The sequence below is a fragment of the Genypterus blacodes genome, unplaced genomic scaffold (assembly GCF_046128005.1).
Source record: "Genypterus blacodes isolate CSIRO-AG114 ecotype Tasmania unplaced genomic scaffold, CSIRO-AGI_Gbla_v1 ptg000024l_1, whole genome shotgun sequence".
In the NCBI taxonomy this organism is placed as follows: Eukaryota; Metazoa; Chordata; class Actinopteri; order Ophidiiformes; family Ophidiidae; genus Genypterus; species Genypterus blacodes.
This window is the reverse complement of record NW_027466837.1, coordinates 1,343,460-1,366,104: the sequence shown is the minus strand read 5'-3', so window position 1 is coordinate 1,366,104 and position 22,645 is coordinate 1,343,460. Positions and strand designations below refer to the sequence as shown.

At 49.2% G+C, this 22,645-nt stretch overlaps 4 protein-coding genes across 4 annotated transcripts; 2 read left to right on the top strand and 2 right to left on the bottom strand.

Annotated features, from left to right (window-relative positions):
- Positions 1-380: 380 nt before the first annotated feature.
- mospd1 (motile sperm domain containing 1) lies at positions 381-3,781 on the bottom strand. The gene is made up of 6 exons (XM_076143477.1): positions 3,605-3,781; positions 2,297-2,587; positions 2,112-2,187; positions 1,570-1,802; positions 1,054-1,215; positions 381-983 (listed from the first exon to the last, which is right to left on the bottom strand). Exons 2-6 carry the CDS (start codon positions 2,448-2,450, stop codon positions 952-954), a joined length of 657 nt encoding a protein of 218 aa, XP_075999592.1. The 5' UTR covers positions 2,451-2,587; positions 3,605-3,781; the 3' UTR covers positions 381-951.
- A 1,926-nt stretch (positions 3,782-5,707) lies between these two features.
- ints6l (integrator complex subunit 6 like) lies at positions 5,708-17,039 on the top strand. The gene is made up of 18 exons (XM_076143462.1): positions 5,708-5,981; positions 6,101-6,178; positions 9,195-9,344; positions 10,493-10,582; positions 10,943-11,126; positions 11,223-11,345; positions 11,802-11,965; positions 12,336-12,488; positions 12,733-12,865; positions 12,960-13,054; positions 13,144-13,254; positions 13,359-13,574; positions 13,671-13,797; positions 13,882-14,024; positions 14,139-14,376; positions 14,468-14,911; positions 15,029-15,122; positions 15,439-17,039. The coding sequence occupies exons 1-18, from the start codon at positions 5,871-5,873 to the stop codon at positions 15,557-15,559; spliced, it is 2,775 nt and encodes a 924-aa protein (XP_075999577.1). The 5' UTR covers positions 5,708-5,870; the 3' UTR covers positions 15,560-17,039.
- Positions 17,040-17,978: 939 nt separating this feature from the next.
- On the bottom strand, positions 17,979-19,899 carry mmgt1 (membrane magnesium transporter 1). The gene is made up of 4 exons (XM_076143355.1): positions 19,770-19,899; positions 19,421-19,473; positions 19,217-19,320; positions 17,979-18,806 (listed from the first exon to the last, which is right to left on the bottom strand). The coding sequence occupies exons 1-4, from the start codon at positions 19,846-19,848 to the stop codon at positions 18,650-18,652; spliced, it is 393 nt and encodes a 130-aa protein (XP_075999470.1). The 5' UTR covers positions 19,849-19,899; the 3' UTR covers positions 17,979-18,649.
- A 493-nt stretch (positions 19,900-20,392) lies between these two features.
- Positions 20,393-21,685, top strand: pfdn6 (prefoldin subunit 6). Its single transcript, XM_076143432.1, has 4 exons — positions 20,393-20,566; positions 20,762-20,832; positions 21,204-21,328; positions 21,417-21,685. The coding sequence occupies exons 1-4, from the start codon at positions 20,503-20,505 to the stop codon at positions 21,535-21,537; spliced, it is 381 nt and encodes a 126-aa protein (XP_075999547.1). The 5' UTR covers positions 20,393-20,502; the 3' UTR covers positions 21,538-21,685.
- The last annotated feature ends 960 nt before the right edge of the window (positions 21,686-22,645 follow it).

Genomic DNA, 22,645 nt, shown 5'->3' with positions numbered 1-22,645 from the left:
AACCACAATTGTAAAACTCAACTGCAGACCAAAGCTTCACTCGCTTTCCAGGCCTTAAGGCTGAATTCCTTTTTGTTGTCATCATCACATCTGATTCTTTTGACCTGAAGGTTAGTGGGGGGAAGTGACTTCCAGTGACGCCGCTCTGTACCAAAATAACAGCCCACGCATGACCACATTCACATCAATCACAGAAATATGAGTTGTGCAGCACTCTTGCTCAGATTGTTTCTTAAAGCCCCACACACCCACAGATCTGATTGACATGCAGCACAAACACACACACACACATCAGACGTGTCACATGACCTTTATTGTCTTGACCACATCTGCTGCAAAAAAAAGCGAAATCCTTTCACAAACAGAATCTAAGACAGACAAACGTATTAAGACTTTATTAAAAGTTGGATGAAGCACTGATAGAATGACAAACACATCATTGTCTGCAGAAGTTGATAGTTCCTTTGGTGTAAAAGTAAATAAACTCATTCACACACACACACACGACTCCACACACACACACATGCATGTGACTGCATTTCGTCCTCAATATCTACACTACATCTACAAACTCAAACATCTACATAAGGAAGGTTTAATGGCTTTATATACACGTTTAAAAGCACGTTTGCATGGAGTTACCTTCACACACACACACACACACACACGTTATGTCATGGCAATAGAAATACAGTCATGGAAAATGAGGCCAAACGTGTTCTGAATGGTCTCATGTTCCTTCACAGAATGAGGAGGCTGCCACACCTTTGACCTTTGACCTGCAGGTCTGCTGTATGCATCGCTTCAGTCGCTTTACACATTCACACAAATATGTGGATTTCAAAACAATTAACGCTAAAATGTGTGTGTGTGTGTCCCCTGCTTTCAGCGTGGTGCTGCCTCGAGCGCGGGGACGTTTCTCCTCCTCTTCCTCTCTCCACTCGCAGCTCTTCAAGTGCGAAGGATGACCATGGTGAGAAGACCTAAAGACAAGAGAGAGTTAGGTAGCACACACCACAGACCCTGCTGTGTGTCTAAATCTGTTCAACTCACCAAGAACATAAGCAGCTACAAGTTTCTTGTTAACACTTAAGTGGAGGTAGACAGGCACACTGGACTCCAGCTCTCCCAGGGTGGGGAGCATCAGGGTGGTTATACACACCAGCCCCAGCAGCACCGTCAACAGACTGGGTCCCCCGGCAACAGGACGGCTCTCTGTCAGACACACACACACACGCACACACACTGACGTCAACACTCTGATCCACAGTTTAGCAACATAACATTTAGAGTTTTTGTATTTGATGCAGGCCAGGCTGTTTGGCTTAATGCAGTCTCAGGGAGGGAGAGGGAGAGAGAGGGAGAGAGAGAGGGGGAGACACTGAGAGAGAGTTTGTAATGTTAATAAGATCCTTAGCGGTTTTAAAATTTTATATAAATGAACAAAGATGGTGTTTCATCACGTTGTCCTGAGCTAAAGGCCCTAAACTGTCCTACTATGATGGTTTGTCTCCATCTAGTGGCAGCAGCCTCACACCGCTTCAGTAGACTCTCAGGCCTTTGTCCCACCTGACTGAAACGCAGTCTGTTCATAGAACTCGCTGTCAGCCAGCTGCTCCTTGATCCTGCGCTCCTCGTCATGAGGCCGGGGGCTGGGCGGCTCCTGGGAGGCCGAGGGCCGGAGCGTGGCCGTCACCTCTTTGCGGCCCAGAGCTTTGCGTTGGCTCTGCTCCGACACCTGCAGCCGGAACTTGTCGTACACCCCGTAGTGGCACGCTCGCACATCTCTGTGTCTGATCACTCTGTGAGGACACAAGGCGTGGGACAGAGTCTTTATTTAAGAGGGCGGGGGAGACAGGAAGGACAATGCAAGGATTAAAAAAACAGCTCCTAAACAAACAGGAGGAGAGAGAGCGAGAGAGAGAGAGAGAGAGAGAGAGACCTGACAATCACACCTCTGAGTTAATGTTTGGCAAAGTAAACGATGTAAAAAGCTGTGAACAATGGATGGACATGGAGGGAGCTGAGAGAGAGAGAATAACAGCTGTGGTGTTGTGATCCCTCTGAAGCTACAGTGAGGAAGAGGAGGGGGAAGAAGAAGAAGAACTCACATGTCCACACAACACTGTGGCTTGACGGCTCCGGTGGCATCGACCACACTGTACTTGTTTGGCGCTGTGCATAGCACTGACAAGGAGAGGAAGAAAACGATGAGGATGCAGATTATAACCCAGGCTTTAACCAAACATCTGAATAAATAAACCTTAATAAATCCTTGTGCATCTTCCTCACTGACCTTTAAACTTGAGGGCGAACTCATAGGGGTTGTAGAGCGTGAGCACCTGCTTGTGAGACTTCTGCTCATCTGCGTAGAAGACGAGCTCAGAGGGGAACACGAACACGGGAAGGCTTCCTTCCACCAGCTCAGGCTGCCGGTGCTGCTGCTGCATTGGCTCCAGCTGAGCTCCTCACCTCCCCCGTCCACCGTGGGCCTGGACCCCCCGACACCGAGCTACCACGAGTTGGAAACGCCCTCAGGTGGACACGCCACTTCCTGTTTGCAGCTCCTCAGGGCCACAACATGGCACTGTGGAGAGAAGATCAACCACCCGCGTTTACTACCAGGCCAGTGTTTATGTTCACTACACTCACAGGGAAACGTCTCTCTCTCTCTCTCTTTGGACTCTATGGCTGTCAGAGATGTAGACGTACATATTAAACTTTAAACGTGTAATAAAGGAGCCAATATAATGTAGAATAAAGTGCACTGGGTGTCTTCATTATCATCATTTACTCTGTAGAGTCTAGAATGATCCCACTGGATCCATATTTAAACATTTAATGCTTTAAACTCCTGCTGAGTGCTCACACATGCTGAGTCATCAGTAATGTAACGCTGCTCTGCCTGTAGTTTCTCTCCTCTCGCTCTTTACAGTCAGAACATTTCATCACATCTTGACTGTTACAGTAGAATGTAGGCCGTAAACCAGCAGCACAGAGGAAATGAACATCGGGTCCAATAATGACTCAGACTGAGGCCCGGACGGACCCTCACACTGTCCTGCGTCATGTTTCAGTCTGTTACTTCAGTCTGAGGTGAATCAGCTCCATGTGTGCGGTCACGTGGTCACATTGTGTTCACATGGAGCCTTGTTGCAACACCTTTGTTCTTCCAGCGCGCACACACACATCTGGTTATATGAACAACAACAACACGATGTTTGACTCCATCAGACCCAACATGGGGGTTTAACGCCACAGAGAGGCATTGAGCAGCTGTTAGCTTAATAAGCATCACAATAGCACACGTACACGCACACACACAGCTACGACGCGTTTATGCCAGCGTGTTCGCTATTTATCCACATTATCCATCAATAACAGTCATTAATACTAAAGAAGACAGTACTTTCAGTAACAGACCCGTGTTGTTCCCGTGTGTTTACATGTTATAACCTGTTACAGCCTCGTTATTGAGGAGCATAACAGCGCGTGAACGTTCGCTAACATTAGCTTTAGCCAGCTAGTACCCAGCTGATCGCCATCATGACAGCAAACAGAAACGTGACACCGCCAGAACAAAGTGAGGAAGAATCACATTTACCTTTTCAGTACGCAGGGTCATGTACACGTAAAGCGTGAGTGTGTGAAAGTCTGCCGTCCAGTGCTGCTCTGTGTTGCTCTGTCTGTGCTGCTCTCCGCCCTGTTGTTGTTGTTGCTCTGCTCTCTCTCTTTCTTTCTTTCTCTCTCTCTCTCTCTCTCTCTCTCTCTCTCTTTGTCAATAATGTTCCGCAGACCCCGCGTTGCATGCTGGGATACCAGAGGGCGAAAGAAATGTTCCCAGAGTACACGAGTGACGTCATTGAGGATGGACGTGAAGACGCGCAGAGAAGGACGAGACGACGCGCAGAGGAGGACACAAACTTAAGGAGATATCAGTAATATGTTCATCAATCACACGGTGGAAACGCACAAACTACACAAATTGTCTGATATGTAACCTAATGATGTGTAAATACTTGAGATATAACAGTTTACAGAGTCCTGCGCCAAAAAAAAGCTTTTATAACTACAAGATAAATCAATTATGTTTTAAAACTCTTAACTAATCATCTGCAGAGACACTCAGTCCAAAGCAGCGGATCACAGACCAGATCGATGTCAACAAACACAACGAGCGCCAGTGCCGTCTGCACATTTGAAGTTATAATGAAATAATGTGTGTTTTTGTTGGCCTGAACGTTTTAATGGTTCACATAAACGAACAAACTGGAGCAGAAAATAGAGAAAACACGAGCCTCAGCTGTGTTTGTTACAGACTGATTATGACTTTATAATGACCTTTAAGCCTATAGGGTCCATCCACGTGTAATGTGCAGAGGAGTGTGTGGTTTAGTGCAGTTTGTACGGAATAGTGAGTCGTCAGCGTGTGTGTGTGTGTGTGTGAGTGAGTGTGAAGGGGGGGGGGGGACATTGAGCAGCGACCGTTATGTAGCGTCCATAAAGACAGAAATAACACGCCGAGTTATCAAACTCCATTAAACGACTCATCAGCCTGTCAGTTGAGGTTCTGGTGGTTCATTACGCGTCAAGAGGGCGTTTGGGCGTTGTGAAGCACATTATGAAATAACCTCCATCCCGCCATAGATGTATGAACCCATTATAGCGACACAATGGATGCTGCCTTCATGTCTGTCGGAAATTATAGTTTCACACATGAGCAAATCAAACCGTCGCGAGGAGGGAAGACTTCAGCCATCATGTGGCAGTGTTTGTTTGTTTTGTATGCGACATTGCCAATCGTTACTTTCAGTCATGCATTTAATAATCCAAGCTGTTGGATACTTTATTCTGTTTATGTCTGCAGTGCAAAGTGACACCGTTTTGTAAACAGGCTGCACCGATACCCAACACAAACCATTCCGTCACCATGTCTAAAGCCATGACGGATTGATTTCCTACCGAAGTGAACTGTATGCACAATAGTAGTTAGGCAAACTTGTGAAGTATCGCGTTACAACAAACATGTCAACAAATCGGTTGACTTAATGCAAATTTTGTAAAGTATTATAGAAACAACTTGAATGTCAAATAGGAAGGTCAAATCCCCTTCCCGGTTACAGCAGTTTAACAGTGCAGATGATGTAACAGGGACGCCCTTGTTTTTACGCGCATTTCTTTTTGTTTCTCGGTGTATTTCTGTTGCACTTGAAGTCAACACCAGACACACGCACACAGAGACACCGAGGAGAGAGGGGAGAGAGATAGAGAGTCCGTCTGTACGGAGCTTTTGAAGAGCACTTGAAGTCAGCACCAGTGTGTGTGTGCGCGTGTGAGAGCGAGGAGGAGAGAAAGAGAGAGAGGGTGCGTATGAAAGCACGCTGTTCCATGAGCCAGACAGACTCTCTGATTGTGACCTCATACATGCATATATACGCACTCACACTAACACGTCGCAAAGCAGCACCTTATATAAAGTTAGTTAAACTATTTTTTTGTAAATCCACTCGTTTTGCATAAAGCAAAGACTGAAACGGGTCAGCGGATGTACACACACAGGCCATGTCGACCTCATTACATATTTATATATGCAGTGGGCGTGGCCGGTGTGGCGCGCCCCAACCAATGGCGTGGCGGTGGGGGGAGCGGGGCGTTCCGTTGTGTTCGGAGCAGAAGTTGAACAGCGCGAGCCGAGGCATATCTCTGGAAAGGCAGTTAGGCAGAGGGCAGAGGAGCGGCGGCCCTCTTCAGGAGGGGGGCTGATTATAACAAATACACACACACATGTGTCAACTGCTCGGCCGCATGATAGCTCATATCTAGATGAGAGGTGTTTTAGAAAAGCATAAAACAGCGGCTATACATTTAAAATGCCTATTTTACTTTTCTTGTTAGACACGTCCGCCTCTATGAATCAGCGCACGTATTTGGGTACGACGTATCTGGATGTTGCTAAAGGCGCGGTTGAGGTCTTTATGAAGGTAAACAATGATTTTACCCGGATTTTTTTCAGCAAGTGTGTAGCTATGGTGAGCTTAGGGTTCCTTGGAAAATATCGCTCAAAATTAACATGTATTGTTTTGGTTTTCTTTTTTGACAGCTGCGTGCCCGAGACCCGGCTAGTAGAGGCGACAGGTACATGCTAGTTACATTCGATGATCCACCATACGGAGTGAAGGTAATTAGCCACTGGTACAATTTTTACATTTGACAAGTCGAAAGTATTTTTCTGTCAATGAGATTTTATTGTCCTTCCGGTGAGTAGCCAGTGTCGGGCGGCCTCCCGGTGGAGGAAAACGGATTTTTGTGCTCCAAATACCCGCAGACGCGGAGCAGCACTGCCTCCGAACATCCAGCGGACATTTTGCTTTTGTGTTGAGAAAAGTCTCGGGCGTTGAGATGGAGGCGGGGAAATTTATTATTGCCTCTGACGTCGCGCTTTTTTTGACGGTAGCGCGTGTGGATTGGTCGAGCAGCATGCCACTCACTCTCCGCCCCGCCCACTGCATCACTCGCGCACTACCATTGGCTGAGCTGCGCTGAAAGTTGATAAACCCTCTCCACGAGTTTTTTCTAATTTAACGTGATAGTTCGCTGTAGAAGTGAATTATCCAGATTCACATGATAATTATTTGTCATGCTGGCATTATCAACTTAAAGAAATCCATCATGGCCCCTCACAGGCTCACATGGTTTCTGACACACATCCAGGGGAAACACACACACAACCTGTGAATCACTGCAATAATCTGGCTTCCTGTCAGTCAGTCTCTCATCACTATTCTATGGACTTGTTTCATCACCTGGCAAAGCCTCAATCTCTTCTCTCTATGCCCACTGAATACAATCCTTCCTCCCCGTGTGAACTCCTGAGGTCCCTGCATGGTGCACTTCATCATGTAGACTCACACAAACCCCACATGTGTGCTTTGTTTGCGTGCTGTTTGTTTTTCCTATAGCATTTGCAAGTGTGACCTTAAAGGGTGAAAGGTGTGTGTTATAAAGGTGCAGTACTCATTCCAAGTGAACAAGAATATCATATTGTTATATTGCTTTTGGATACTTTCATAGTGTTCTGCACAACACCAGACTAAGCTGTGTGTGTTTAATGACAAGGGGACAAATACATCCATCAGTCCATCAGTCCTCCGTACCTGCTTATGCTGCATGGCCACAGTGGGCAGAAGCAGCTACTAAAGTACTTTAATTATCCCATAATAAGCAAGGAAAATCTGAAATATGACACAAATGGGAGGAGTTGCATAACTGAGCCGGTAAAAGATAAAGGGAAGGACATAATCAATTAGTTTTTAATTAATAATATCATTAAGTTCACCAGGTTATTGCATTCTTAAGTGTCTGTAAAGGAAATGACACTGTCTAGTAAACACCTTATATGGTCGTATAGATGATACGACTGCAGAGGAAGCAGAAGAGAAAGTTTACGGTTTACTTCTGATTTTGTCATTAAACACCAGCCTCAGTCTGTGGATGTGGGCCCTTGCTGACCTTGTAGTAGCGGCCAGCTCGCCTCCTCCTCAGCATGCTGTAGGTGTGGCTCTCAAACTGCGTTTGTCACACACACACACACACGACCAGACGAGGTAACTTTCCTTTAAATGGTTTAAATAGAAACCACAACACTACAAAGTCAAAGGTACGGGCGGAAAAAACTCTATCGCTTCAAACGTCGGCTGACGCAGCGTCGGACTCTACTACTACTTTAATAATCAAAGGTGATGTCGTCCAACAAACCCACTCTGAGGTTACATGACTGACATCACGGTACAGGAGTATATTGTACGTCCTTCTTTAGAGCCAGCTCTTTCCTGGCTCTTCCACTGGTTACAGCAGGAGAAAGCACCAGATGGCTTCCTGTTCCATTCTGTCATTGGCTCTGCACCGATTCACTCCAAACACACACACACACACTCCTGCCCCGCTGAAACACTCACGCCTCCACCGCATCAGACCAATAATCCAAAATCTAATCCCCCTTTACTATCAGATCATCCAGGTGCTGCAGCGTGGAGCTCTTCTTCTTCTCCTCCTCCTCTATAAAGCCTCGTCCTTAACTCGTCCTCCTCCTGCTCTTCCTCTCTTTGTCTCCATTGCCTTCTCCCTTTGTTGCTTCTGTCTGCTTTGTGCACACAGGAGTATGAAGGTTAGACTGAGCGGGGCTCCCCTGATTGAATAGTTACAGAAGCACTAAATTGTTGATGTGTAGGGCGACGGGACGGCGGGAGGGAAGAAGGTAGAAATATTCTGTCTTCTTTTTAATTATTGAGTGGAAGCTAAGCCCAACATGTCTGCTGGACCGGCTCATTGTTGTTCTGTCGCCCCAGTAGAGGTTCTTCTTCTTCTTCTTCTTCTTCTTCTTCTACTCTCTGCTTCGCCAGCTTGGCAACATGTCTTGAGTGGCAGTGAGGTATGGGTCTTGTTGTCGTTCATGTTCTGCTCTGTGCTTCTCTAGAGATCTTCCACTGCAGCGCCGGTGTTGATGTGTGTCACCCGGCGATAATCCCCAAATCTGGCCTGATTCAGAGCAGAGCGGCGTGTTGATACTGGCACTCCAGGGTGTTTCCTCTCTCCCGCTCTCCATCTTTCTGCCTGTGTTTTCTCTCCCCTCCCTTCCCCTTCCTTCCCTTCCCTCTCTTTATGAAGGAAGTGGTAAGCTCACAGGTCATCCTTAGATTAAGCATAAAGCTGCAGCAGTAAGGTTCTTGACCCCGCGTAGCTCAGAGCCCCGAGCAGCTCCGTCCCCACGCGTCTCCATCAGAGAGAGCGGCCATTGCTGTATTTTAGGAGGCTTGTCTGTATGAAAGGAGACTTTCTTATCAAACGGCTCCAATCCAGCTCAGGGTGAAGGCGTGAGCGGCTCGTTCAGTACCAGAACTCCTCCTGACCCGCTTTCACTCCGCGGCCACACACTGATGTGATGAAGACGTTGCCCTTTGCTCGGCTGTAATCACTTCTTTAGTTGTCATTCAGTGTGCACAGTCACGTTCTCAACATGAATAGCTGTGGTTTGCAGTGAGCCAAAGTGTTTGTCTTGGTAATGACATTGCATGTGTGTGTGTGTGTGTGTGTGCGTGTGTAGATGCTTTGCCTTCAGGCCTCTCTCTCTGTGAGCGATGTGTGACTCTAAAGCACACCCTCTCTCTCTCTCTCCCTCCCTGTCTGTCTGTCTGCAGGCCGGCTGGAAGGAGAACCATGCCACCTTCATGTGCGAGCTGAAGAACCTGCAGGCGTCGGGCCTCACCACTCTGGGTCACGCTCTACGCACAGCCTTCGACCTGCTTAACCTCAACCGCCTCGTCTCAGGCATAGACAACTACGGACAGGTATTTAACACACACACACACACATCCTATTAGCTCCTGCTAGGCCTCTCTTCACAGCAGCAGCAGTTTCTCTCTGTTCCATACAAGAGAACCCAGGTCAACACAGAGTTACAATAGAGCGACACAAACACTCTCAGAGTCTCAGGGGTGGATAGAACCCTCTACAAACAAGACGTGTGACTCGTATTACTGTGGTTCAACATGTGGGATAAGAACAGAGATGAACACCGAGCCTGAATCTGACAGCTGCACATCGCTGCCATCTTCATCTGATGAAGACCGGGGCTCCATTACTTAGAGCTCAAATCAAACCTCAGTCTGGTTTCTCTTCTTGTCAGCACTGAGCTCTGCTCACTGACCAGCTGAGGCCCATGGGAACACACAGTACTGTAGCAACTGCAGCGCCATCTAGTGTAGAGTTTGAAGAGCGACGCAGCATCGCCTCTGAAGAGACTCACATTAGGGCTGTGTGTGTGTGTGTGTGTGTTTGTGTGCGGTAGTGTTAACTTGGAGGTCATGAGTCGCTTGATGAAGCTGGAGGCCACTGACTGAGTCATGTGCGCACACACACACACACACACACACACACACACACACACACACACACACACACACTCACCTTGGCTGGATTGATGCCACTTCCAATATCGTCCCTGAATACAGTAAATCAACCCTGGGCTCTGCGCCTTCATGACGGTTTGAGGCGATTTATAATCTATGATGTAATCGCTTGTGATCAACAAAGTTAAACTCTTAAGATATGTCAACAATTCAGAGTGTGACAAACTGGTGGTAAACATAATGAAACACCCTGCATGTGTGAGTGAAGCCAGGCTGATGGAGCTGAAGCCTGATTTGTGCTTCAGCTGCAGCAGGGCGTGTGTGTGAAGCTCCTGGTTGAGCGCAGTGATAGATCACTACACTGCAGCCTGAGTGTGAGTCTGCTCACCTACTGCTGTGTGTTTGAGGCAGACTGAGCAGCTCACACACTGTCCTGACACTCATTACAACCTGCACGTCACACACACAAACACACACACACACACACACACACACACACACACTCTCTCAGGCCAGGTTCAGTCAGCCAGGTGGGAATGTTGTGAGTTGGTGAACGTTGGGTTAATTGGTGATCCATTTCCCCTCAGGGTCGTAACCCCTTCTTCCTGGAGCCATCTGTGATCATCACTATCACCGATGGCAACAAGCTCACACACAGCGCCGGGGTGTCAGACGAGGTGAGAGCACAAAACCACCGCATCACATAAGGTCAGTCAGCTGTTTATAACACCAGTGTGTGACCGTCTCTCTTTCTCTCTCTCTCTCCCCCTCCTCTCCCATCCATCTCTCCTGCTCCTCTTCTCCTCCTCTCCTGCCTCCTCTCCTCCTCTCCTGCTCCTCTCCTGCTCCTCTCCTCCTCTCCTGCCTCCTCTCCTCCTCTCCTGCTCCTCTCCTGCTCCTCTCCTCCTCTCCTGCCTCCTCTCCTCCTCTCCTGCTCCTCTCCTGCTCCTCTCCTGCTCCTCTCCTGCTCCTCTCCTCCTCCTCTCCTGCTCCTGCTCCTCTCCTCCTCTCCTGCTCCTCTCCTGCTTGTTGTCCAGCTGCACCTGCCTCTTCACTCTCCTCTGCCAGGCAGTGAGCTGACCAAAGAGCCTTTCCGCTGGGACCAGCGTCTGTTCGCTCTGGTGCTGCGGCTGCCAGGAGCGGCAGCGCCCGACAACGAGCAGCTGGGCAGCGTCCCCACAGACGAGTCTGCCATCACCCAGATGTGTGAGGTCACAGGAGGTACGGCCTTCTCCCCGCTCCGTGTTCCCCGTCATCACACGTACCCTCACACGTGTTCCTCTCACACGTGTTCTCCTCCCTCTGCTCTCCTCTCAGGACGCTCCTACTGCGTGCGGACACAGAGGATGCTCAACCAGTGCCTGGAGTCGCTGGTCCAGAAGGTTCAGAGCGGCGTCGTCCTTCATTTTGACAAAGTGGGTCCAGATCCTCCTCTGGAAGGTGAGCACTTGTTCTTCTTGTTGAGACGAGCGGCCGGTCTGCACGGCGGTGCTGGCAGAGGCCTGAACCACAGAGCGACAGGTTTCTGGAGAGGAAAGATGCTTTAACTGAGGAGGAAGAGGAGGAAGAGCTCAGAGTTCATGGAGTTAGTTTGAGCAAAGTGCAGAGCAGTAAAGAGAGAGAGAGCAGGGGAGAACCCTTTAATCACCACAGAGCTGCAGTGAAGTCAAGGAGAACGAGGCACCAACTCCAGAGCGGCCATATATACTGTAGAGCGGCAGGAGTGTGATGCTGTGAAAGGGAAGGACGAGGCTGTTTACATTTACATTTGGGATTCATATAAAGGATTTAAAGTGTTGTGGGTCATGTCAGGTGTGTGTGTGTGTGTCCCTGCTGGGTGTCTGATCAGATCCCTCACCCTCACCCTCTCTCTCATGCGTCCCTCTGGTCTGACAGAGAGCGCCGTGGAGCCGAGTCGCCCCGCCTCCTCTTTCAGCTCGCAGCCCTGGCACAGCTGTCACAAGCTCATCTACGTGCGACCCAACCCAAAGACAGGCGTGCCGGTGGGACACTGGCCCATCCCCGAGTCCTTCTGGCCGGACCAGAACAACCCCACTCTGGTGAGTAGAGCTGAGGCAGAGCGGAGATTTATGGAGCCCGCACGAGCGTCCAGAGGTGAAGATGCTGGTGGAATGAGGGAGATTAGAGACAGAGAGAGATGTGACACACTGGAAGACCGGGAAGAACAGAGGAAGGAGCGGTTTGAGACCAGAGAGAGAGAGAGAGAGAGAGAGGAGCTAAAGACCTGAACCTTATACAGACAACTACTGAGTCCAGACTGTTGTTGTTGTTGTTGTTGTTTGGTCTGTAGGCTTTTGAATCCAAGATGAATCGGATGTTCATCAGGGTTGAATACATCTAATCTCTCTCTCTCTCTCTCTCTCTCTCTCTCTCTGTCTCCCTCTCTCTCTCCCTCTGTCTCCCCCCCAGCCCCCCCGCACGGCCCACCCTGTGGTGCGTTTCTCCTGTGTGGACTGTGAGCCCATGGTGATCGACAAGCTGCCCTTTGACAAGTACGAGCTGGAGCCTTCTCCTCTCACACAGTACATCCTGGAGAGGAAGTCTCCACACATGTGCTGGCAGGTGAGGGTTCACACACACACACACACACACACACACACACACACTCTCTGCTCTGACCCCAGTGTTGCCTCAGGCTCTTGTGCAGACTAAATGAGTTTGCCGCTCCTCTTCCCTCCTTCAGCAGTCATGAATGAGTAATGAGCCACCAAACCTGCTGACTGAGCACTTATCTACAGAGTGCAGTGTTAAGCCTGCGAGCCAAACCAACCTTTGCCTCCATGCCTCTCCTTTGCCCCGTGTGCAGGTGTTCATCAGCAGCAGCGGGAAGCAGAACGACCTGGGGCAGCCGCACGGCTACCTGAAGGCCAGCACCACACTCACCTGCGTCAACCTCTTCGTCATGCCTTACAACTACCCGGTGCTCCTCCCACTCCTCGGTAAGGAACAGACACAGGTCGGCACACACAGGAGGAAGGCTTCAGTGTGTTCAGAGTGTTTCTCATCATCCCTCCTCTTCCTCTCCCCTCTCAGATGATTTGTTCAAAGTGCACAAACTGAAACCAAACCTGAAGTGGCGTCAGGCGTTGGAGACGTACCTGAAGACCATGCCGCCCTACTACCTCCTGGTAAAGACCCGGGTTAAAGGTTTGAGTCCCAGGGATTGAGTCATGTTTGTGGTTAGACTGATGTCTTCATGTGTTCGTCTCCTCCCCAGCCCCTAAAGAAGGCCCTGAGGATGATGGGAGCTCCCAACCTGATAGCAGACACCATGGACTGTGGCCTGAGCTACAGCGTCATCTCATACCTGAAGAAGCTCAGCCAGCAGGTGAGAACACACACACACACACACACAGACACACACACACACGCTCCCTGTGATACACTCGTGTGTCAGCTCCAATCAGTTAACGTCCTCCTCTTGGTGTGAAGGCAAAGATGGAGTCGGACCGTCTGATCGTTGCCGTGGGGAAGCGTGTTCCCCAGGAGACGGCCATCAAGGTGAAGAACCACGCCAGCTCGCTCTCTCTGGCTCACCGCCGAGACTTCAAGCAGCTGCTGCAGGGGATCACGGGCGAGGGGCCGCTTCGCCTCGTCGACGTCAACTTCAAAGAGTTTGCCGGATTCCAGATCGCTCTGCTCAACAAGGTACTGCAGTGACCTCTGACCCCCTCACCGGCCTCCACCCAAACAGGGAAGGTGCAGTGTGTTTACAGAAGCGTGTGTGTGTGTGTGTGTTCACAGGAAATGAAGCCTCAAGCTTATAGAAACGCGTACGACATTCCGAGGCGGAACCTTCTGGACCAGCTGACCCGGATGAGGTCCAACCTGCTGAGGAAGTCCCAGAAGCTGATCAGAGGGCAGGACGAAGGTATTCAACCAACGCGCTTAGAGGGGAAGTGGTTGAAAGTGGTTGCGATGAGTCGACACTAACAGTCTTGAGTGTTGTCGTCAGATTATCTGCACAGCATCCCGGCGGCTCAGATGGGAAACTATCAGGAGTATCTGAAGATGATGCCGTCTCCTCTGAGGGAGATCGACCCGGACCAGCCCAAACGCCTGCACACCTTTGGGAACCCTTTCAAACAGGACAAGAAGGTAACAGTGTGTCTGCAGCGTGCGTGCGTGTGTGTGTTCAGCCTCCATGCCGTCTGTCTGTCGTGTCTCATTCTTCTGTGTGTGTGTGTGTGTGTGTGTGTGTGTGTGTTTCAGGGGATGATGATCGACGAGGCGGACGAGTTTGTCACCGGCCCTCAGAACAGGAAGAGAGGAAACTCAGGCGACCCCAACTCGGGCGGGACTCTGAAGAGGAGGCGGAGCATGTCCCCGCTGCTCCGCCGCCCGCAGACGCCACCGGGGAACAACAACAACAACAACCACGTGGTGGGCAAGAGTCCGGCCGGGGTCCAGGGGCCGCAGAACATTCTCAAGACCGCGGCTCAGCTCAAAGGTACGGGTGAGAGAGGGAGAGCACTGAGGGGGAACCAGAGGAGACGCTGCTTCCTGTTTGATTCTGAACTATGTTGTTGTCGCTCATGCAGGGGTGGAGGGGAACAGCGTGGTGGTCACCGAGAGCAACGGCGACGGCGTGCACGGATCAGATACCGGGGAGATCTGGCCCTGCGAGGTGGATCCAGCGCCTGCGAGCCCGGCTCCTCTCCCCCTGGTGGAGAAGAGCTGCCTCACGACCACGGAGCAGACGGATCAGACAAACGAGGCGAATGACACGGATCAGGCGGATCAGGCGGAGGACGTCAGCGACACGGAGGAGGGACAAGCGGAGGACGGCCTGGACGAGCGGCCAATAGAAGACAACTCCACTCAACTCAACTGTGAGGAGTTCAGTCCCCCGAGCCTGGAGGGGGCGCTAGAGGGCATGGAGACCGAGCCGGCCACGCTGGAGACCGTCTTCATCGCTCCACTAGACGGCAGCCAGGCGGAGCTGCGGAGCCGAGTCATCAAGGAGGTCCGCAAGCCGGGACGCAGTGAGTATGAGGACGGGTGAAGGAAGAGAGTGGAGGAATGTGATGTCAGTCAGAATTGGTGTTTACTTTGCTCTCTCTCCCTCTCTTCCTCTTCCTCTCTTCCTCTCTCCTCCTCAGACTATGAGTCGATCCTGGGCCTCCTGCAGCAGGTGAAGGGTCCGCTCACTGTACAGAGATACTTCATCCAGCACGCCATCAGAGAGGCTGTGAGGTAAGAACCCGTCGCCCTCCTGCCGTCAGCTCCACGCTCAAACTGTCTCAGAGTTCTGCAGCGTGGTGAGGTGAGCGTTCAGATGGACTCGCCGTTCTGCAGCCTCAACGTGAGTTTAGAGTCCTTGGAGCTCCGCAGCTTTAAACTCTGAGTCACAAGGAGGCTGCGGTCGTTCTTACACCACTTCATAAACCATCGGCCTGCATGAGGAGACTCTGAGTCCTGCTTTGTTTTCTTTGCTGCCCCCTTATCTACCGTCAGCAGAATCGCCCTCCCACACTCATCTTCCTCCTCCTCCTCCTCTCCTGTCTGGCAGGTTTAAGAAGCGGGTCCTGATCCAGCAGCTGGAGACGGCTCTCACCGAGCTGGAGGCCAAGGACGCGGCGGTGGCGGCGGTGGCGGCGGCGACCAGGCTCCCCAACGACCACGGCAGATAGTGACCACAGAGAGGCTTCCTGCTACTCAGCCAGGACAGAGGAACCAGGCCCTGCCCTTTGACCCCTGAGGCCCTGAGGGGCAGACATCACCACTAGAGAAGAGGTGACCTCACCAGTGGGTCTGTGGAGGACGAAGAGGACGAAGGTCCCGATGGCAGCGCCCCCTGCTGACCTGCACTGTTACTGTACGACCTGCAGCAGAGGGTCAGAGGTCACACCATCAGAGCAGCTCCACACACACACACACACACACACACACACACTCACACACTCCATTGGGTAGATACACAAACAGCAGACGTTCCCTCAGTGGCAGAGGAAGAGGAAGAGGAAGAGACGGTCGGGTCGCTCGTGTGTTCCAACACAGAGACTGAACTTCTCTCACCCGGTCTGAAGAGTCTAAAGACTAAAGCTTCCGTTTACAGGTCAGTGTTTCCATCCGGGGTCACAACAGAATGAACTTAAAGCTGGTGACATCATCTAACGTCTCACAGGAACACAGCATCAAACACAAAGTAAGCCAATAATCAATCAAAGTTTAAACAAAGGTTTGATTAAAACCATGTAGCTCTGTCACGGCTCAGGAGGGTTCAGAGGTCATCCAGGGGTTGGGGGTTCCTGGTTCAGATCCCTGCTCTGGTGAGCAACACACTGAGCCTTTGTAAAGCACTTTGTCATGAAGTTTAGATGAACTGATGAGATTTGGCTCGACGGGCACACGACCCAGACGTTGGGCTCCATCGTCCCGTGTTCTCGTGTCCCAGCTCACATTTGTCCTCTCTTTACTGCGTGCTGATGTGATTCCTGCCGGTTCGGCCTCAGAGGTCACGTTTTTAACAGAAGACCACGGCGGTTCAGCTCCGTCTGAAATTCCAGGGTCGCGTCGACGCGTTACGACAAAGATCTCACACACACACACACACACACACACACACACACACGGTGCCCGCTGAGACCGGCCGGTGTGTGTGTGTGTGTGTGTGTGTGTGGGGGTTTACAGTCTGAGCTCGGCCGCCCTCTCTCCTGCCATCACACCGGGGTACATGTGGGGTCAGACTCAGTGCAGCTGTTGGCATCTGTTTGGCCTTCGTCGTACTCTTCCTCCCCCGCGCCACAATCACTCCATTGATTCCTTCAGCTTCATTCCGGGGAGTGTTGTGCATCTGCTCCGCTCAGTCAGTCAGGCGGCCGGTCTGCAGCTGAAACCTGCCTGCAGACCAAACCGCCACTTAACCCCTTCCTCTTTGTTTTCCTTGTTTCTATGATGGTTGTACACTACTTTTTAAATGTTCATAAGGAATATAAATTATTTTTGTGAATTTGTTTCAGAGTATAAAAAAAATATTTTGAAAGAAATGTTTAAAGGCCATTTTGTAAACTGTTAATAGAGAAAAAGAAATGGAAAAGTTTTATCAACCTACGCTTTTTTTAACAAAACAAAAAATAAACCATGAAAGTAGAATGGTACGTTCTGTTTCAGGTGTCAGTGTGTGTGTGTGGGGTTGGACCGCTAACCAAGCAGGAGGATCCAGACAGACGCATGCACACAGACTCCAACACACACACACACTCCTTCAGCTCTGTTGTCACAGATTAATCTAAGCAGCTGTAGAGATTAGAACACTAAAGCTTTGGGAATGAGATGAACCCAGACAATGAAGGAAACTCATCTATGAACACGTGCGTGACGAATTAAAGGACAAACTGAAATGAAGTGCCTGGAGTGCTTGAAGCTCTCTGGAGAGTCTAAAGGCTGGATGGCTCCTTCTCTCCTCCTCTGCCTGGGAGGGCTGGTTTGGTTTGTATTTGTGAAGTTAAGTGGAGCTGAACCACATTCAGAATGTGTCATTGCGACACATCAACCTTAATGGAAGAAACCAGCTGTGTGTCCCAAGATAGACGATCAATATGTGGTTTGGATCTGGACAACTTGTCAAATATGCAACTACCACCATCGTCTAGTTGAGATTGAGTCGATTCAATGAAGTACAAACAGTTACATGATTGGGAAACACAAATGGGGTTGGAAATAGTGGTGAGATGCACATGTTGCATGACAGTGATGGGTTGCCAGGCTGAGTCAGCTGACAGTAAGAGTTCATACAGCAGAGTCCCTGTGAGCGCACATGGGAGCTCTACACATAAACACTGAGTCACAAAACCGCGACGGTTTATAGTAGAGTTGACCTGAACTTCACCAACAGCATGTTTATAAGCATCACTGATAACGCTGCATCAGTGATTTGAGGTTTGTGGCTGACGGACTGAATCCTCCGCCTGCAGTGACATCTAGCGGATCTTGTGCGCCACTGCACGTTTACGTCTGATGCCTAAACGATGTGACGCAGTAACAAGAAGTCTCACTGTTATTCACACTCAGATGAGTTCAGGTTTGTGTTATAATAAAGACACAGGTGTGTAAAATCATTATGGTTTTATTAAATTAAAAACAATCTGTTCAGTCATAACAAAAACTCAAATGAAGAAAAAACATAAACCCTGCCTAGATGAATGTACCATAACGTCCCACTCAGCATTCACAGTATCAGCAGACTGTGACACTGCTCAAGGCTCCTGTTGTCTCGTCTCACATCGAGACCGGCTCCTGCGACACAACTCGTGGCTCTTTATTGCATACAGGATGTACAGATGAGACTTTAGGTCTCCAAGAAGTCACCGAGGAAATAAAGGCTCCTCAGCTTTCACCACAAAAACGCATTAATGATGACTTCAAACTAACTCATGTGCGGTCAAAGGAGGAAAGAAGATGTTTGTATGCCCGTCAGACAAAAGGACCACAGCTCAAACCATGTAAGGGACCGGGAAAGAAAGCAGAGACGTCTCCGAACGTTAAGACTCCAAAGAGATTACACACTGTATATACAAACAAATCTGCTGGAAAACCTGGAGGGTTGGCACAGTCTGTGTGTTAATATGGGTGTGACTCTTATAGGCAGAGATGCGTGTTAGAACAGCTTATTAGTTTATGTACAAATACAAATTAAAGTAGTATGACGGTAGATTCTGGCGTTTGCCCCTGGAACCAAAAAAGGCTGGCGTGACGCTACAGGCGGCGGGAAAAGGCCAGTCTCAGTGCAAATGCTCCAGCTTGCGTAGCCGGATGGGGTTGGGGAGCGCTTGCTGGTCGCGTGCGGAGGAGGGCTCCTGCTCCGGCAAGCTGAATAACACCCGACCCCGGTGGTTGAACAGGTAGAAGGACGGGTGGTTCTTCAGTGTATCGAATGTTCTGGAAAGAGAGAGGAGGAAGACGACACAGACGGTCAGAGGAGTGTTTAAAAAGTGCCTTGAGTATGTTGCGCAACATCGACAAGGAAATAAAAGACAAATGCAGAACAGTGTGAGAGATCAGAGCATGAATGTTGAAATGTAACGATGACTTTACGACTTTAACGTAAACTTTACTTCCTCATAATAATGTGCGAAGGGAAAACTACACACACACTGTAGTTGTTTATATGTTACTTAATACTTATTGACCCGATTTGGCTCAGTGTGTGTGTGAGTGAGTGTGTGTGTGTGTGTGTCAGGGGGCCCCTCATGTTCCTCTTCCGTTCCCCCCCTGAGGCACAGGGCACACACAGCCTCTCTGAGTGGCTCTAAAGCTCTGATCTCTCCATCCTGTGGAGCTTCACTCACTTGTGTTTGAGCTCTGAGGACGCGTCCATGTCTTTAAACTCCCCGGCAATGTGGACGATCCCATAACAGGTCAGAACAAAGGACAACAAGGTCTGTAATACAATCTGGAGACACACAGAGAGAGAAAAGGGGGATATTAGAGGAAATAATGGAAGAGTTGGGAGGAAAATAGAGAAAGAAAGCAGAGAAACAAACCCCGCTTACATCAAATGGTAGCGTCTCGTTCTCCTTCTCTGTCAGTCGCATATAGGATCGATCTGATGAAGAGAATAACAGTGATGGAGTGTGAGACAGTTAAAGTGAAGGGTGCAATATAAGTGTTTATTCATAGACAATAATCACGGATCGATGAGTCCGTTTGTGTCGTAAAATGTGAGCGTTAAAGCCGCTGCAGGTGTTTGTGAGAGGCTAAGCGGCGTTAGCATGTAGCTCGCTGCGGAGCGTAGAGGCCCGGGCCGCGTCGTGTTTTTATCCCCCCCGGCTTCTGACAGCGAAGCCCCGCGACGATAAAATAAAGCACCGGGCTGTGGAAGCTTCGTGCCCCGAAACTCACGCTGCGCCGCGGAGAAAGCTGCGTGGGCTAAGGCGAAGAGTCCGACGCCGACAACACCTTTCCAGAACGACGAGGCCATCTTGTAGCAGGGGCGACGAGAGGAGTGAAGTCGAGCGAGCGGTGTCGTAAAGAAGTGTCGTAAAATCAGCCGCACCGTCGACAAAGCGAACGACAACAAGAACATTATTTTGTTTTAGTTTTTAACGGAATCTGTTTTAAAAATAATAAATCCAAGAAGTTTCGAGCAATTTTGCTGTGTCAAAAATATCAGGAATACAGTCTTGCTTCACCTATTAAGGATTAGTTGTTTTTTAATTAGGCGTTGTCTTGTAAATGTAGAAGACTTTTCTTTCCGTTATTGCAAAGGTTTATGATGTACACAGTGTGGCAGTCTGGTCTTATCTTTAAGAGCAACATAGACATCCATTTTAATCACGTTGTGCTTCACTTATTTTGCAAACAACGTTGAATAAATTTCTGTCAGAATTATTCTTTTTGTTCAACAAACTCAAAAACATTATTAGTTAACTGGACTCGCTGGTGAATGGACCTCGTTGATTGAGAACACTCACAGACAAAGCAAAGCCTTCAATACAACACGAGCTCTTATTCTGTAAAGAATACGGAACATCCGCTTGTGCAGCTTCCGTTTCCCGTTAGCTCATGTGTGTCACTCCTTATTTAGCTACAGTCTTATTGTTCGATTAATATAATAGTACACATTTGCACAAACATGGCGGAGGCGACGCAGAAGAAATTAGAAGCGGAATTAGAGAAATACACGCAGATGCAGAAAGGTAAGGGCGTGTTAGCACAGCAGGCTAGCTAATGAGCGTGTGTCAGTACCGGCGCCATGTTGGGGCAGCTAACTGTTTATATGCCGATTTAAGTCTTTACTGTATATGTACATCAGTCTAATGGCGCTGCAGCATTACCGTTGCGCTATTTTAATGAGATTTGTGATTGAAACGTTCCCGTGTCTGTGTGCGCAGATGTTAGTAAGAGCATGTCGGTGCGGCAGAAGCTGGAGACGCAGCTGACGGAGAACAACATCGTCAAAGAGGTAAAATAAGATCTAATTAATGAACCTTCAGGGTGATTATAATGATGGATATGTTTGCAATCATGGTAGATGTCGTATGCTGCATCACTGGGCACTTACTGGGCATTACTGGGCACTTATGTCAGATTATAACAAGTGCCATTCTGTGCCTATAACATTATTATAGTTATATACGTTATTATTGTTTACATCAGGCTGCTCAATAACTAAATCAACACACAGGAAACAGTCTTATTATAGTAGAATCACAACAACCTCTGCTTCACCAAACCCCGCCCAGTGTGATCATGGTGTTCCTAATAAACTGGACACTGAGTTTGTGTTGCTCTGCTGTGTGATCTCCTCTCTTAACGCTCCTCCTCTCTCTGTAGGAGCTGGACGTCTTGGACACAGCGAACACCGTCTACAAACTCATCGGTCCAGTTCTAGTTAAACAGGACCTGGATGAGGCCAAAGCCACAGTGGCCAAACGTCTGGAGTACATCAACGGAGAGATGTGAGCCACTCTGACCGCAAAAGCGACATCATCATCCTGACTGTGTGAGCTTGTTCAGTGTGTGATCACTCTCTTCTGTTCTGTGCAGTCAAAGGTACGAGACGCTGCTCAAAGACATGGAGAAGAAGTCTGAGCAGCAGAGAGAGGTTCTGTCCAGCCTGCAGCAGGAGTACCAGAGAGCTCAGGGGCTCGCTGCCGCCAAAGCATGAGCACACACGCACGCACACACGCACACATACGCACTCACACAACCGTGCACTGTTAACACAACATACAGTTGAATAAATTCTACTCATGTCATATTGTTAATGTGGCTTTTCTGTTGTAAGTAATAAAAATGTTTTTCATGAAAGGTCAGACTCTCTCTCTCCTGCTCTGTTCCTGTTGGTCTTTGCTTTAGTTCTGAGGCTCATCAGTGGTCAGTGTGGCAGCTGTTGGTCAGCCTCGCCTCTCATTGTGCCCTATAACTCTTCTTGCCACCCCCCCAGACCCTCGTGGCCCCCCCCAGCAGAGGATTCAATCAACATGAATAATCACAGGGACCTGCAGGCTCTGAATCAAAGCTCAGAGTTCAGCAGTCTGATGCTGAATGATTCAGTGACCTGCAGGTCTGCTGCTCATAACAGCTGAACTATAAAGTGGAAAGACTTAGTGTTTACCTGTGGTGACAACAACACAACAAATACAGTTAAATGTGACTCATTGATTGTTTCATTTCCTTCGTTAAGTTCCTAATGTTAAATGTTGTAAATGCTGTTTCTCCTCACGCGTGCTAAACTGTGAAACAAGGTCAGCTGTTTGACTTGGAGGCTTTTCCTCACCAACATGCCATAAAGTCCCTACAGTCTCTAAAGCCTACAGACCCCTGAGCCTGTGTGAGTGTGTGAGTGTGTGGCTGGAGGAGTGAAACAATAACATGAGACTGACTGCTAACATGAGAACTCATCACGATGAACTCTGAGTTGTTTTCCAACACGCACGTGTGTCCAAACAGACAAAGATGGAAACAGTCATGTCTGCGTGTGACTGTGAGCTAAACTAACAGCTGATCTGCACCTCACCCCGTAAACCAGCAGCTGTGTGCGCGCACGAGCCTGTCGCCTCTGACGCGTGGGTGCCGAGTCATAAGTAACACCCTGAGGTGCTGCAGAGCAAACCTGCGACCCGTGTCTCATACACTTTATACACCAGATACTCCAGAGATCTGATCAAGCGGCTCGATATCGATTCAATCATCTCCTCCAAAATAAAAAGCTTCATCTGACTGAGTGTTAAAATCTAAAGAGTTTCAGATGAGCTCATCGTGTGTTTTGGGGC

What these genes read in the sequence shown, in the direction of transcription:
- mospd1 (XM_076143477.1), bottom strand. Translation starts at nt 2,450, where the DNA reads ATGCAGCAGCAGCACCGGCAGCCTGAGCTGGTGGAAGGAAGCCTTCCC. An exon ending in ACAGACTGCGTTTCAGTCAG is followed by an intron (nt 1,216 to 1,569) that starts GTGGGACAAAGG and finishes TGTGTCTGACAG; the next exon opens with AGAGCCGTCCTGTTGCCGGG. An exon ending in TGTAGCTGCTTATGTTCTTG is followed by an intron (nt 984 to 1,053) that starts GTGAGTTGAACA and finishes TCTTGTCTTTAG; the next exon opens with GTCTTCTCACCATGGTCATC.
- ints6l (XM_076143462.1), top strand. Translation starts at nt 5,871, where the DNA reads ATGCCTATTTTACTTTTCTTGTTAGACACGTCCGCCTCTATGAATCAG. An exon ending in ATCCACCATACGGAGTGAAG is followed by an intron (nt 6,179 to 9,194) that starts GTAATTAGCCAC and finishes GTCTGTCTGCAG; the next exon opens with GCCGGCTGGAAGGAGAACCA. An exon ending in GGTCCGCAAGCCGGGACGCA is followed by an intron (nt 14,912 to 15,028) that starts GTGAGTATGAGG and finishes TCTCCTCCTCAG; the next exon opens with ACTATGAGTCGATCCTGGGC.
- mmgt1 (XM_076143355.1), bottom strand. Translation starts at nt 19,848, where the DNA reads ATGGCCTCGTCGTTCTGGAAAGGTGTTGTCGGCGTCGGACTCTTCGCC. An exon ending in ACGAGACGCTACCATTTGAT is followed by an intron (nt 19,321 to 19,420) that starts GTAAGCGGGGTT and finishes GTGTGTCTCCAG; the next exon opens with ATTGTATTACAGACCTTGTT. An exon ending in TCCTCAGAGCTCAAACACAA is followed by an intron (nt 18,807 to 19,216) that starts GTGAGTGAAGCT and finishes CTCTCTTTCCAG; the next exon opens with AACATTCGATACACTGAAGA.
- pfdn6 (XM_076143432.1), top strand. Translation starts at nt 20,503, where the DNA reads ATGGCGGAGGCGACGCAGAAGAAATTAGAAGCGGAATTAGAGAAATAC. An exon ending in ATACACGCAGATGCAGAAAG is followed by an intron (nt 20,567 to 20,761) that starts GTAAGGGCGTGT and finishes CTGTGTGCGCAG; the next exon opens with ATGTTAGTAAGAGCATGTCG. An exon ending in AGAACAACATCGTCAAAGAG is followed by an intron (nt 20,833 to 21,203) that starts GTAAAATAAGAT and finishes CTCTCTCTGTAG; the next exon opens with GAGCTGGACGTCTTGGACAC.